At 39.9% G+C, this 16,160-nt stretch overlaps 1 protein-coding gene across 1 annotated transcript in view; it reads left to right on the forward strand.

Annotated features, from left to right (window-relative positions):
• The window catches only part of LOC117514639 (collagen alpha-1(XIV) chain-like), a 496,536-nt gene that overhangs the window by 289,785 nt on the left and 190,591 nt on the right, over positions 1 to 16,160 (forward strand). Inside the window, exons 23-24 of the mRNA XM_034175192.1 lie at positions 4,083 to 4,199; positions 14,148 to 14,294. Coding sequence (XP_034031083.1) covers positions 4,083 to 4,199; positions 14,148 to 14,294 — 264 coding nt within the window. The remainder of the gene's footprint in view (positions 1 to 4,082; positions 4,200 to 14,147; positions 14,295 to 16,160) is intronic.

A 16,160-nucleotide genomic window follows, 5' to 3' on the forward strand; every position in this document is an offset into this window, starting at 1 on the left:
GCTGCTTGCTTTGCGCCGTCGGGGCTGTGGGTTCCACTTTTTGGTTGACTGGGAGGGTTACAGCCCCGGGGAGCGGTCGTGGGTTCCCTCTCGTTTTATTTTGGACCCCGGTCTTGTTCGTGATTTTCATTTGGCCCATCCTGCTGCTCCTGGGCCATCTGGAGCCGGCCCTTGGGGGGGGGTCCTGTCTGGAATTGAGTTTTGTCTGCTTTTATTTCTTGGCTTTGTGTTTTTTCAGTTGTTTTCTGTTTTGTTTGTTCTCTTGTTGGAGTTTTTCCTCTTTGGGTCTGTCTGTCACTTTTTCTCTTGTCTGTCTCTGCTGGCTCTTGGTGGTGGGTGTTTCCCTCTCTCTGGCCACACCCTCATTCTGGTGTATTCCATGCACACCTGCTCTCAAACTGCACCTCATCACCTGGGTGTATTTAAGCTCCTAATTTTGGTTTACTCCCTCGCCAGATTGATGCGCCTAGTGCCTTCTCTCCAGCTCTGTATCTTGTTTTCTTGTTCGGCCTGCTTCATGTGTTTTTTGACCACCTGCTTGTTTCCTCGACCACGCCTTTGCCTGATGTTCCTAGTTTTGTTATTCCTGTTGGACTGCCTTTCTGTGTACCAGACCCCGTTTACTGTTTCAGTAAATTGTTTTTACATACAGAGCATGTTGTCAGAGTCCTGCATTTGTGTCCAGCCTGAACTATCTTCCAGACCTGATAGCCAGTAGATCTTAACAGGTACAACAAAAATATTCCTGATGTGTGCTCAAAATGTACAGACCATAGAGGAATGCTAGTCCATTACATGTGGCATTGTAGTCATATTGCACTGTTCTAGGGTGATATAAGAGATGTCCTGGGAAAAATCATTTCTAAGCAAATAATATTAGATCCAAAATTATTTTTAATGGGCGTATATCCAGAAAAACACAAATTCACTAAAAGTGAACGGATATTTAAAGACTTAAGTCTTTTGATTGCTAAAAAATGCATATCACTGCTTTGGAAAAGAACTCATAGACCAACTGTCACTCAGTGGATATGACAGATGCTTTCAACCCTTCCCTTAGAAAAAATTTCATACATTCTCAAGGGAAAACAGGAGATTTTCGAAAATGTTTGGAATCCTTTCATATTGTACGAGGTCTGTGATGAAAAAAGCGGTCCTTTTTATTTTTTTCAAAAAATAAATGGATTTGATTCATATGTTTTTACGTCAGACATGCTTGAACCCTCGTGCGCATGTGTGAGTTTTTTCACGCGTGTCGGTGACGTCATTCGCCTGTGGGCAGGCCTTGAGTGAGGAGTGCTCCACCCCGCCCGTCGGAATCTCTTTGTCTGAATAGCTGCTGCGGACGGCGCGCGTTGCTTTATCAACATTTTTTCTGGACTTGTGAGGGATATCCGAGTGGACACTATTGGAGAAATTAAGCTGGTTTTCGGTGAAAGGTTTAACGGCTGATGAGAGATTATGGGGTGTTTCTGTCGCTGTAAGGACTTCCCACGGACCGGGACGTCCTGCAGCGCTTCCAGGCGCCGTCGTCGGCCTGTTTCGACCTGAAAACATCCTAATTTAAGGCTTAATTCACCCAGGACGTCGTGAGAGAACAGAGAAGATTCAGAAGAGGCCGGCATGAGGACTTTATGCGGACATTCCACTGTTTAAGGACATTTTTTAATGAAAGACGTGCGCGCAAATTCGCCGAGTCGTTTCCGTGACGACTCGGAAAATCTGTGTGCGCCGCGACAGGAAAAACCCCTCTGTGTTGAAAACCATTTGTAAAATTCAGGCGGCTTTTGATGGCTTTCAACAAGTGAGTAACTGAGAAATTGTTTAACAGCTTGGGCATGTTCCAACTTGTCCGTTAAGTTTCCAATGGAGGTGTTTTTCCTGTCGCGACCCCCCGCGGTCGGGTCCGGCCCGACATGCGACTCTGCCCGCACGTTCTTTCATTACAAAATGTCTGTTAACAATGGAATGTCCGAATAAACTCCTCATGCCAACTTCTTCTGAAAGTTCTCTGTTCTCTGACGACTTACTGGGTCAACAGAGCCTGAAATGTGGAAGTTTTCAACTTGAAACGGCGAGACGCTGTCGCCTCGAAGCGCAGATCGCCGTCAGGCACCGTGGGCCGTCCTTAAAGCGACACTACCAGACCAAAATCTCTCATCAGCCGTTAAAATTTTTACAGAAAACCAGCTGAATTTATCGAATGGTGTCCACTCAGTTGTGTCTTACAGTTTTGAAAAAATTTTGATCAAACAAAGCAGCAGTCTCTGAGCCATTCCTAAACAATGAAAAAAACGACGAGAGGGTGGGCAACTCCTCACTCAAAGACTGCCCACAGGCGAATGACGTAACCGACAGGTGTGAAAAAACTCTTGCATGCCCACGAGGGTTCAAGCATGTCTGATGTAATCAAACGTGATTCAAATCCATATGGTTTTTGAAAAAAATAATAAGGTCCGTTACTTTTATCACAGACCTCGTATGTTAAAGATTTAAAACTATTGGAGGATGATTCAAAGGACTAAAAAGAGACTGTAACCCTGGGATGTGTAAAGTTTTGCAAAATTGTTTTGTTAAAACACATTACCGTCAGTAAATGCAATAGATTGCATAAACTTGATATATGCACCATGTTTGTTGTTTGTTTTGTGATTGTTAAATTATGTACAAAATATTAATAAAAATATTTTGGCAAAAAAAAATTGGAAAATTGTGGCTTGGAAAGTAGGCATGAAGATCCTCATGATTTAATTCCATTTATTTTTACATCATCAAATCACAACATGCATTGCCCCAAGGTGTTTCACATGGGTAAGGTTTAAACATCAGACACCCCCCCCCCCCCCCCCCCCCCCCCCCCACACACACACACCTTACCATGAGCCAGCGCATTGCCAATAATGGTAAGGGAAAAACTTGCACAGGTGTTTTTTGATAATAGGAACAAACATCAAGCAGACCAGACTCATGATTCACTAGTTTTTGACCTGCAATAAGAGACATGTTTTGGAGGTCAAAAGCCTTGTCCCACATGGAACTGGTTACATTCATGCAAAACAATGTACACAGTAACAGCAGATATTTGACAGTTCTGTGTTGTTGTCTGAACATTCTCACATCTTAGGTCATGTCTGTACCCTCTTCTTTCCTCTCTGCTCTGTGGGCCGTACATCCTGTAGCTGCTCCACACAGCCAAAAAAAAAAAAACTGTTTGCACAGAAGGTGACAGACTAATTAAGAAGCTGACAAGATGTTTGTGTTGCATTACACATTAATCAGTCAACAAGATGGAACAGATTAATGCAGTTGTGACCTGATTCAGAGGACTTTTTTGTGACACAATGACTAGATGAGCAAAGTCCATTTTAATGAGAGAAAAAGGAGATGAGCTTGTACAGAAAGCAATTTATTCATTTCAGTCATGTTGGAAGCACTCCTGAAACAAGGTAATTGTCACAAATATATTGCTGTCAGTGCTTTTGTTGTTCTCATATAGTATTATAATCCCACGTTATATGTAGGTGCTTCATTACAATGTCAGCTGCTTCAAATTTCATCCAGTTTTTTCTGTCTTAAGCTGCAGAAAAAAACATCCATATAAGAGACTAAGTAGTGAGAAACACAGAGGGACTTCTCCGTATTAGCGACTCTGGGTTCTATTCTACACAACATCAAGAGAATTTTTTTCAAGTGGATATACAGCTTTCAGATCAAGTGGATGAAAAGGGGGTGTGTTGTTAAAGTTTTAGAATGGGGGTCTCCAATCCTGCTCGTGGGGAGTATCAACCATGCATGTTTTTATATTTACCTGCTCTACTTACAGGATTTTTGTTTGTTTGCGCTTGGTTGGGTGAACACACCTGACTGTGGGTGGAGCATGGGAAGTTAGGAAACCAGCAGTTCAGGTGCTCTCCAGGAGTCATGTTGGAGATTCCTGTTTTAGAAGAAACACTGTTTTTCATCAGGTTTTCATTGCGTGATTGGAGATTGAGAAAAGTCAGTTTTTCCTGATGAAAACAGATGGGAAAACAAAACAAAAATAGATTATTGAACTAACTGTATATTTCTCTCTGTGTATGCAGTGTTCCTCGGTGTGTCTGGCCTGTCAACCTATCAGGTGCGTCCTACCAGCATGTGTGTCCAGTGGCAGCCTCTTCTACAGGCCACACTGTACAGAGTGTCCATCCACTCTACACTCAGTAAGGACATCTACTGTTAATTCTCTGTTCCGGTGAATGTATATGCAAGGGTTTATACCGTGTGTATGTGTCCCTGTGTGCCCAGTCGTCTGCTTGTTCTGGTTTTGTTCATATTTAGACCAAACGTGGTTTAATGACTGACATTCTACCAGGGACAATGGTTTGTAATCAAATGCCAAGAGTGATGTTAGGATAATGTCACAAAGACACCATGAAATGATATATTTGTCAGATATAGACACTTTCCAGGAAGCCCACACAGCCACAATGACTATGCTTGTCTAGGGGATGAAGGACCTTGCCCAGGGGCCCTTATTCACGGTTTTAGAGTATCTCAAAATCCTTTGCACACTGGGGAGGGAGGCTTGATAATGGCTCAGCTTAATGCCATAGACTTGCTAACACGTTAGTATTGGTCCCGTGTTTAAGTTATAAAATACATCCATCAGTTGTTTCAGAAGACCATAACAGGTCATTTTAACATAAAAAAGGTAAATATTACTCACAGACATATGCTCTTTAGGGTTTTAGCAGGGAAAAAAATTAAGATCAAGTGAAATAAAACATAGGACCAACGAAGCAGCAGATCAAAACATTGCTTCATTGGTTCTGCAGAAATGGTTGATTACAGACCCGCTGGAGGGTCTGTAATCAATGTAGAGAAATTATCATTTTCCTGACAAACACCCCCAAAACAATGGCCACTCTGAAGGACCAATAAGAGAATTGTTAAGCAAAAAGGCTATTGTTGTCGATGGATCGAATAATTTCTTAAGGATACCGGAAAAGAACCAGTTCCCGACACGCAACCCTAACAGCAACACACCTTTTTCTTTTTTTCTTATAAAACTCGCATTAAAGACTCACGATTATCTTAGTTAAACACCTAAATACATATTTTGGTTGAACTCACCTCCATAACGACGCAATGTTGCAAACAAATTGCTTGTTGCTTGTCCACTCCACCACCCGCAAATGCTTGTTAACACTGACAAGATAATCTCTGCCTCCCCAGCGAGAATGTGATTAGGCGTGAGATTTGACACGGTAAAGGCATCTATAGCCATTTGCCGCCTGGGTTTTGAATCGAGGATCCTCTGGTCTGAAGTCTGTGGTCTGTATTCACGCCTTTTCTCAGCAGCAGTGTGGAACATAATGTCAAACATCAGTTTACGAAAGTCTGATACTGTTTTCGGAAACAAGTGCTGGAACTTAGATAGCTGTTCATCTTCAGTCTTTCTCACATGTTTCACCTGTTCACATGGTGTGAAACCCAACCATTGCCAGCTAAGTGACTGGAATACAATTCAGTCACTAAATCAAACGTTTTACTGGAGTTGTGATATTTGTCGAGTTGGCTGCAATCAGACTGCAGATGCAGAATATGTTTTCTTATAGATTTACAGTCTGTCTTTGTGAAACTGTCTCCTCCATGTATTATTAACACAAAGAAAATTCCACAGAGCATTTTGTGTGTGTGAAGGTTTGTGCATGTGTGTGTCTGTGTGTGTGTGTGTGCGCGCGTTTCACAGTCATCCGAATTCATATTGATATAAGCCTCTGCGGGATTAGGTCTTGTTTATTTTTTTCACCCTCATGTAGAAATGGTTTACATTCTAAAGGATATTCATAAATCTTTGTTTGCAGAAAGGCAAGGAGACATGATATGCATGCAATACATGTTTTCAACAGTAAAAGGCATGGGAGGAAACCGCTTTGAAAACTCCTTATGTCATCACATCATAAATAAAAAGAATAAAGACACAGGATGACCTTTATAAACTGTTTATTGCACAGCCCGCTCAGGTAATAAAAGGAAAAAATGAGACGGAGGAGCAGCATTACAAAATAGACTTACACAATATTATCTGTAGTCAGGCTTTTCAGTCATATCAGTCCGAAGAACTGATATGACTTTTAGGAGAACATTTAACAAACGACATAAAAATAATAGTAGCTAAGTTAACAGTTAACTATTACAAATAAATTACATGTTCAGAAAAAAGCATGAAAAAAATGACGTGAAATCCTGCAATTTTTATGTGTTTTGGAAAACCTGGTTAAAAGACACAACAGAGGTTGTGTTTTGCACCACATTATACATAAACAGGACACTCTGGCTCTGGTGGTTGCTTAAAAAGTCAACTTTTATTGAAACTGCAATTAAATTTTTGTGATATTGCATAAATTATTCCTGTTTGTCTGATTTTAAAAAGTTTCAATAGACCATCTCTTGCTTCCCATCTTTTCCTCATTTTTGAAGATAAAATAACATCTGATTTGTCACTCTTCTTGTCCTTAACCTTTGACAGCAAGTGTCATCATGGTGTGCTGTTACCATTGTCCTCTCATTTAAAAAAAGGAAACATCAATCAATCAATCAATCAATCAATTTTTTTATATAGCGCCAAATCACAACAAACAGTTGCCCCAAGGCGCTTTATATTGTAAGGCAAGGCCATACAATAATTATGTAAAACCCCAACGGTCAAAACGACCCCCTGTGAGCAAGCACTTGGCTACAGTGGGAAGGAAAAACTCCCTTTTAACAGGAAGAATCCTCCAGCAGAACCAGGCTCAGGGAGGGGCAGTCTTCTGCTGGGACTGGTTGGGGCTGAGGGAGAGAACCAGGAAAAAGACATGCTGTGGAGGGGAGCAGAGATCGATCACTAATGATTAAATGCAGAGTGGTGCATACAGAGCAAAAAGAGAAAGAAACAGTGCATCATGGGAACCCCCCAGCAGTCTACGTCTATAGCAGCATAACTAAGGGATGGTTCAGGGTCACCTGATCCAGCCCTAACTATAAGCTTTAGCAAAAAGGAAAGTTTTAAGCCTAATCTTAAAAGTAGAGAGGGTGTCTGTCTCCCTGATCTGAATTGGGAGCTGGTTCCACAGGAGAGGAGCCTGAAAGCTGAAGGCTCTGCCTCCCATTCTACTCTTACAAACCCTAGGAACTACAAGTAAGCCTGCAGTCAGAGCGAAGCGCTCTATTGGGGTGATATGGTATTACGAGGTCCCTAAGATAAGATGGGACCTGATTATTCAAAACCTTATAAGTAAGAAGAAGAATTTTAAATTCTATTCTAGAATTAACAGGAAGCCAATGAAGAGAGGCCAATATGGGTGAGATATGCTCTCTCCTTCTAGTCCCCGTCAGTACTCTAGCTGCAGCATTTTGAATTAACTGAAGGCTTTTTAGGGAACTTTTAGGACAACCTGATAATAATGAATTACAATAGTCCAGCCTAGAGGAAATAAATGCATGAATTAGTTTTTCAGCATCACTCTGAGACAAGACCTTTCTGATTTTAGAGATATTGCGTAAATGCAAAAAAGCAGTCCTACATATTTGTTTAATATGCGCTTTGAATGACATATCCTGATCAAAAATGACTCCAAGATTTCTCACAGTATTACTAGAGGTCAGGGTAATGCCATCCAGAGTAAGGATCTGGTTAGACACCATGTTTCTAAGATTTGTGGGGCCAAGTACAATAACTTCAGTTTTATCTGAGTTTAAAAGCAGGAAATTAGAGGTCATCCATGTCTTTATGTCTGTAAGACAATCCTGCAGTTTAGCTAATTGGTGTGTGTCCTCTGGCTTCATGGATAGATAAAGCTGGGTATCATCTGCGTAACAATGAAAATTTAAGCAATACCGTCTAATAATACTGCCTAAGGGAAGCATGTATAAAGTGAATAAAATTGGTCCTAGCACAGAACCTTGTGGAACTCCATAATTAACTTTAGTCTGTGAAGAAGATTCCCCATTTACATGAACAAATTGTAATCTATTAGACAAATATGATTCAAACCACCGCAGCGCAGTGCCTTTAATACCTATGGCATGCTCTAATCTCTGTAATAAAATTTTATGGTCAACAGTATCAAAAGCAGCACTGAGGTCTAACAGAACAAGCACAGAGATGAGTCCACTGTCCGAGGCCATAAGAAGATCATTTGTAACCTTCACTAATGCTGTTTCTGTACTATGATGAATTCTAAAACCTGACTGAAACTCTTCAAATAGACCATTCCTCTGCAGATGATCAGTTAGCTGTTTTACAACTACCCTTTCAAGAATTTTTGAGAGAAAAGGAAGGTTGGAGATTGGCCTATAATTAGCTAAGATAGCTGGGTCAAGTGATGGCTTTTTAAGTAATGGTTTAATTACTGCCACCTTAAAAGCCTGTGGTACATAGCCAACTAACAAAGACAGATTGATCATATTTAAGATCGAAGCATTAAATAATGGTAGGGCTTCCTTGAGCAGCCTGGTAGGAATGGGGTCTAATAAACATGTTGATGGTTTGGATGAAGTAACTAATGAAAATAACTCAGACAGAACAATCGGAGAGAAAGAGTCTAATCACATCACATTTGTCTATCTGTCACTTACACCCAACATGTGAATGCAGCATTAATTAAGATTTTCTTCTGCACAACTAACTATTTACTCAGGACTCAGGACTTTTCTTCATTAATTTTCCAAAGCTGCTGGCAAAAGAAACTGTGAACAATGGATGAGTATCATTGAGGTAAAAACACTGATGTTGCTGGACAGTTTAGAACATGCCATTATCATACGTGGATCATTTTTAGGTTCCTTTCTGTCTGGGGATTGAATGTTGGCACTGTTTCCCGTAGGTTTCATCCAGGTGTTCTGGTTCCTTCCCATCATCAAAACATGCACCTTAGGTTCTTTCTCCTTGTAGATGTAAAGTTGCATCAGAAAGCCCATCTGGTGTAAAATGTGCCACGTCAATGGTGAGATCATAGCAGTTCATTAGTAGACATGGATGATTTGCTGTTGTGATCTTGAACAAATCTAAGCAGTGAAATAAATAGTATACATAGGGTTACTAAAAAAAATATTTGAAACTGGTCTGCATTTACATGGATTTAGATTTTCCTTTTTTGTTGTGGAGAATTAGAGGCAGGATTGAAAGAGGTGGAGGAAGTTCTCAGCAAGCAAATGGATATTAATTATATTTAGTATATCATTAGTAATGCATGAGGGAATAGGCAAACAATTTAATGGGAAGGGTATCAAGGGAACACATTGATGAATTTAATTGCTTTAAGAACTTCACAGAGTGCAGAAGAATTAATTAAGGAGAAATCATGTAGTATTTGCTTTGTGGGAGATGTTAAGTGATGTGAAGGTGGGAATTTTCTTGTAGTGAAAGAACAATATCAATGATCAGAGTGTCATATATGTGGCAACTGGAGCTCAGGCAGTAGAATAGGTTGTCCATAAACTGAGGTGCCAGTGGGTTTGAGCCCAGGTTGCTTCCGAGTGCACTTGAGCTTGACATGGAACTCAAAAACTCCTCATCCTTGTGGCACATTGACACCACCCAAGAGGCAAAGAAAACAAGAAGAAAAACATCGTCATACATTTCAAATACTGTAAACACAGTTGTAGCAGTGGAGAATTACTGTTGAGTTGACCACATCAAATAACATTAAAGGAAGTGAGTAAAGTCAGGAATACTCATTTATAAACAGATGTTTACATATTATGACAGACATGGCTTATTGGTAGCTACAACCATAAATATACAACACTAGAGCTCATGGCGAAATTCTATTGTGCCTGTATTAATTGTAAAATGTCCACCTGTGGAGATATTGCTCCATTTCAAGAATCTTGGGATATGATGATGGCCAACCTGTTGTTTATAGTAGTAGATGTGTACCACACACAAGAATGTGCAATGATAATAAAAATAAAGTGTAAGTTTTTTCACTAATAATGGATAGCCACAAGAAATGCAAATTACTCTATCACACCAACAAATGACAGTATGTGTAATTTGATCATGAAAAGAACCTCACATTCCCACAATAATTTTTAAACTAAGAAAGGTAGAAGAATGAGCTCAGGTTTATATGAATCAACAAACAGATTGCCATATGCTGATTTGTACATTATGTCACAGCGACATCAGGTTATTGTGGATGTGATTTTTCAGACTAATCAGTGGCCTTAATTGACCTTAACCTTCAACGTAATGTCATGCTGAAATGTTGTTATCACTAGAAATTCTCACATGCAGTATGAATGAAATCGGCCAAGAGGTCCTGAAATTGATCAATGGTGCATTTGACACCGTTGATCATCATATTCTACTTGATAGACTAGAAAATTGTTTTGGGATTACTGGAACTGCCCTTGCATGGTTGACGTCTTATTTGTCTGGTCATTCCCACTGTGTTTTGTGAAATGACACTACCTCTGATTTTAGGGGCATGAAGTTTGGGGTTCCGCAGGGATCTGTTCTGGGTCCACTGCTGTTTTCCATGTATATAGCACCCCTTGGGAATATATTGCGGCATTTTGGGGTTGCTTTTCATTGCTATGCTGATGACACTCAGTTGTATATGCCAATAGCTGCTGGAAATCCTGTTTACATAAAATCTCTAGAAGACTGCCTTGCAGCAGTGAGAAGTTGGATGTCTAGTAAATTTCTACTTTTGAACTCTGATAAGACTGAAATGATGGTTCTTGGTCCAGCAAGGCATCGGCATCAATTTGATCAGATGGCGCTTAGCCTGGGTTCATGCATTATACATCATACTGACAAAGTGAGGAACCTTGGGGTAATTTTTGATCCTACGTTGTCCTTTGACCTCCACATTAGGGACATTACGAGGACTGCTTTCTTCCATCTAAGAAATATATCAAAGATTCGTCCCATCCTGTCTATGGCTGATGCTGAGACGTCATGATTTATTTCTTCCAGATTGGATTATTGTAATGCTTTGTTTTCTGGTTTACCGCAGTCCAGCATCAGGGGTCTTCAACTGGTTCAAAATGCTGCTGCAAGGCTTTTGACACGAAGCAGAATGTTTGACCATATTACGCCAGTTCTGGCATCCCTTCACTGGCTTCCAGTCTCTCTGAGATCTGATTTTAAAGTATTATTATTGACCTATAAAATTGCTTGTGGAGTGGCTCCCCCTCTACTTGGCCGGCCTGGTTGAGTCCTACATGCCGGCTCGGGCTCTGTGTTCACAGGGTGCAGGCTGATTGTGTGTCCCTAAGGTGAAGAAAAAGTCAGCGGGTTACAGAGCTTTCTCTTACCACGCCCAGCTCTATGGAATGATCTGCCTGCGCAGATCCGACATTCGGGACTCTGTGGAGACTTTTAAAGCCAGACTGAAGACACACTTGTTTTCCCTGTTTTATCATTAGTATTTTACATGATTGTGTGTCTTCTTTTATTTCTTTTTTATTTCTTTTATTCCTTTTATTTATTTATGTTTTAAATTTTTATTGTGTTTTGATCTTAATTCATTTTATGCTGCTTTTTAAATGATGTTATGAAGCGCCTTGAGGCTTGTGATTTGGCGCTGTATAAATTAATAAATTTGAAACTGAATTTGAAATATTCCTCAGAACACACACACACACACACAAAACATGTTTGTCAGCACATGAAAATGCAACAATCGAAAAAAAGAAACATCTGTCTAATGTTAGAAAATCATGATAACGTGCAACAGAACCTAAAATAGTATTTACTGAAGGTGTTTTTAATAGCACCATAATAATTTAGTAATCAAGCTTCTAACCTGAGTGGAATGCTAATGAAGACATTGTTTTGATTATATTGTGTTCTATCTCCTGACTTAGAATCACCAAAGTGAAGCCATAAAAGAAAACAAGTTTGAAAGAACATTAACAAAAGACATTGTCATATATATTCATTTATTCAGACCACCTTAATCAGTGTCATTCCTAATTTGATTTAATCCTTATATTTCTACCTAACAAACTGCAGAAACTATGTGCACAAAGAATGTGTTGGAGAGAAAACTGCTTTTGACAGCCAAGAGGTATGCTTTTCTGAAGTTTGTGTCAGTAGATAAATGAGGTTAATGTTGATTAAGCTGAAGCCTTTTTTGCCGGTGCATAAAAATACTTGTGCGTTATCAGGCGTGGCACAAACTGTAGGACACAACCTGCAAACTCACACGACTGATAGAGTTCAAAAGGGTTTAATATTGGCTCAACAAGCAGGTAGTCGGTACACGTGTGGTCCAGCAGCGTGGCAGAGGTAGCAGACAGACAAGAAACAGAGTGTAGTCAAAAGCAGGCACAGGTTAAAATACACAGCAAAAGGGCAATCAGAGGCAAGACAAAACAAAAAAAAAACGGCAAGGTCAAATACTGATAGGCTGGACAAACAAGACGTGAGACAGAGGCTGGAAAGTGACAAAGTCAACGATCTGGCAGTGAGCTGTGAGACTGTGAGGGCTTAAATAACTGGTGATGTAATCAGTGAAACAAGATGCAGGTGTCAGTGAAGGTTCTGGAAGGGGCGTGACTGGGGAAGACAAAGCTTGTGCACAGTGCAAGAAAGTAAAGGCAGGAAAACACAGAGTGGAGTGATGAAAGAGACAAAGACACATGAGCAGGGGCAAGAGTGGAAGTGGAAGAAAACACAGAGCAAAAAGAGTCATAGTGACAGACAAAGACACAAGAGCTGGTGCAGGGGCAGTCAAAATAGAAACCATGGACAGAATAAAATGCAACTATAACCAGGATCAGGAACAGAGCATGAACATGAGAACTGGAAACAAAACCTGACATTAAAGCACAACTGAAATCACAAATGAGATGAGCAAAAATAAACTACTGACAAACAGAGAATAAACAAACCAGATGACTACAGAATAATGCAATTAATGAAACAAGATAACTGATAAACAGAAAGTGCAATAAATAATGAATTGAACATAACAGAAAAGAAGCACTAAAAATAAATAGTAACAAAACCCTGTGACTAAAACACAATATAATAAATGTGATAAACAGAATGAACCTAAGACTAAATCAACTAAGGGACCAAGAGTGAAAGCAGATAATAAATAAAGCAAAACTAAATACATGGCAAGCCGATGATACATCAAAAATAAATAAAAACAAGACAAAATATAACTGAAGCATGACGATGGCAACCTGATATCATATAAATCAAACACAAGATTCAGGACATGAAACCATCATGGGCAGGAACATGACATGCATAGTGAATACATGCATACTGTGATGTATGCACGTACAAATTACCTACTGTGTATACTGACAGTGAGAAGACATAGGTCTCCTTTGTATCTCTTTTCTGTTTTATCTCTTTTTCTCTACCCCCTGCCTGAGCAGTGGCTGGATGTTCTAGCTGGGGTTTCAAGGTTTAGTTTAAGCCATGCGAGCCATCCAGCTGCTTAAACACCTTCTCAGATGGAAAATCGCAGCACCTCTGACAGCTGTTTCCCCAACCATTAGTTTCTATAGCTGTTTCCTGTGTGCAGGAAGAGTTAATTTGTCACTTCTCAAGATGAGAGACACATGGGCAAATAGAATTAGACTGAAGAAACTGACAAATGGCAGCTATTAGTGAGTTTAGAGGTGTTTCTTTCCTTCTTTCTTCCTTTGTTTTCCACTTTCTTCCATGTTGGCTGTTGACATAAATTATCTTGCCTTTCTGCAGAATCCTCTCCCTCTACAACAATTCATGTTAAACACTAAATGAAAGGATTTGTCAGCCAGACTGCAAATAATATTTACAGCCAGAGAGGAAGAATCCTAATGTGATTTATTTTATTTTTTATTTCACTTAATGATGTTTTCCTCCCACGTTTAATTATGCTGTTAACTTGCAGTAAGCTTTAGAAGGGGATGCAGCTTTATTTAGGCAGCACGTTTGATTGCAAGCAAGCTGAATGTGGTTTAAATAAATAATTTTAAAAAGAAGATGCAAAAAAAAAAAAAAAACTTCATGTTACATGTACCAAACATTGACTGAATTTAGTTTTGTTTTTCTTCACCGTCTGGTATCTCTCGCTATGTCACACACTGTCCAACTTACTCAGGTTGGTATGATTTCAGTATATTGATGTTTTGAGTAATTTTTTGTTTGTTTTATTTGCTTCTAGATGGCCAGAGACAGGAAGTGACCCTGGCAGGTGGCGCTTCCCGGCAGTGCTTCTATGAACTCAGTCCCAGCAGCCAGTACCAGATCAGTATTCACACCCAGATACAGGAAATGGAGGGATCTCCTGTCTCCATCACTGACATGACATGTAGGTTCCAAATGTCCTGTTTAAATAATGCACAAAGAGATAATCTCCTGTTGCAGCTTATTGATTAGCCGGTGAGCAGACAATGCTCGAGAGACCAGTAGCGTGGAACTTTACCCAAGTTTACAGGCTACAGATTGGTGGTTAGATTGATGTCGCACTCATACAGTACACAGAATCAAGCTGTGTACTCATGAGTCTATAACATCTTCCCAGGCGAATCATAATCTCAAAGGCTGAGATAAATGAATGTAGGTCACTGACCTTGACTTTGCAGATGATGGGGTGACCATTGTTCTCTTAATTGCAGCACTCTCAAGTGCTACACCTGATTACAGATTACAGCCCTTGAGAAGGTGAGTGTGGAGTCAGAGTGAGTGGGTTTTGAATTGTCATGAATCACTACTAAGATCCAACATTTCTGTCGGGGGTGACACAAACCAGGTGGACACAAATGCAAGCTCACACGACTGAGAGTGCAAAAAGTGTTTAATCAGTACAACAGGCAGGGGTTCAGTAGATAGGTGGTCCAGCAGCCAGGCACAGGTAACAAAATGACAAGAGGCTGAGACGTAGATCATTAAACAGGCATAGGTCGAAAACATGGTGTAAGGACTATCAGAGGCAAGGCAAAATCAAGGTAAAAAAAATGAGGCGGAGTCAAAATACTGGCAGGCAAAATGGAGCAAGGAACAAGGCTGGAAAGTGACACAAAATCAACAATCTGGCAGTGAGTAGTGAGACTATCAGGGCTTAAATAAGCAGCAAACTAATTAAGGTGATGTAAGGCAGGTGTGTGGAGGTTCTGGAAAGCGGTGTGGTTTAGTGAAACAAAGAAGAGGGAAGAAAGGCAAGAGTGTGCAGGAGGGCAAAACAAGCGGTGCAAATCAAGTTAAGTAAGTGACAGAAAAACTAACTGTGAATAACATGATGTGTTCCAGACAAACAAAGGGGCAAAACTAAGAAATACTGTGACTAGTCTAAGAGGGGAAAAACAGAAACCTAATATTAAACCAAACTAGGATGGAACTGATACTGACTGAGACATAAAAGTGAATACAATAAATGATGACAAAACAAACTACTGGTATAACAGAGAATAGACAAAACTGGTGACTACAAAATAATGCAATAAATAAAACAAGATAACTGATAAACAGAAAATGCAATAAATATCAAAAGGAACATAATCAAATAAGAAACACTTGAAGATAAATGATAACCAAAACCTGTGACCAAAGTATAATATGATAAATGTGATAAACAGAATTAAACTAAAACTAAAGCAACATTATGGACCAAGAGTGAAAGCAAACCATAAATAATGCAGCAAAACTATATACGTGGCAGACAAATGATACACCAAAAATAAATGAATCAAGACAAAACATAACTGAAGCATGACCATGATTACATGACAAGTCGTGACTAAAAACATAGAAAGCTCACAGCACAGAAGTGGAAAAAGGTCCAAAATCATAACAACTGGCCCAAAAGGGGCCAGATCATGACAATTTCTGTCACTTCACAAACAGCCATTAGAAGTGTATCTCTATGTGGTGGAAGTGTGAAACGTATTGAGAGATTGCCTTATCTGGGTAGTGACATGCATGTCTCTCTGAGCTCAGCTCATGAGGTTGAGAGACCTCTGGGAGGAGGTTCTAGAGTGTCATGGACTCATAAGGTTGTTGGATAGAGGTGTTTGATGGTACGAATATGTTTGCAGGAGAATTTCGTCTTTAGGGTCTTAATGTTTCATGCCGTACTCTATGCATATGAGATTTGGACTCAAACTAGTGACCTAAAGTGTATAAGTGGGTGTCTTTGATACTGGCTCTCTTCAGAGAATCCTGAGGTGCCTTTATATTG

The sequence above is a fragment of the Thalassophryne amazonica genome, chromosome 7 (genome assembly GCF_902500255.1).
Source record: "Thalassophryne amazonica chromosome 7, fThaAma1.1, whole genome shotgun sequence".
In the NCBI taxonomy this organism is placed as follows: Eukaryota; Metazoa; Chordata; class Actinopteri; order Batrachoidiformes; family Batrachoididae; genus Thalassophryne; species Thalassophryne amazonica.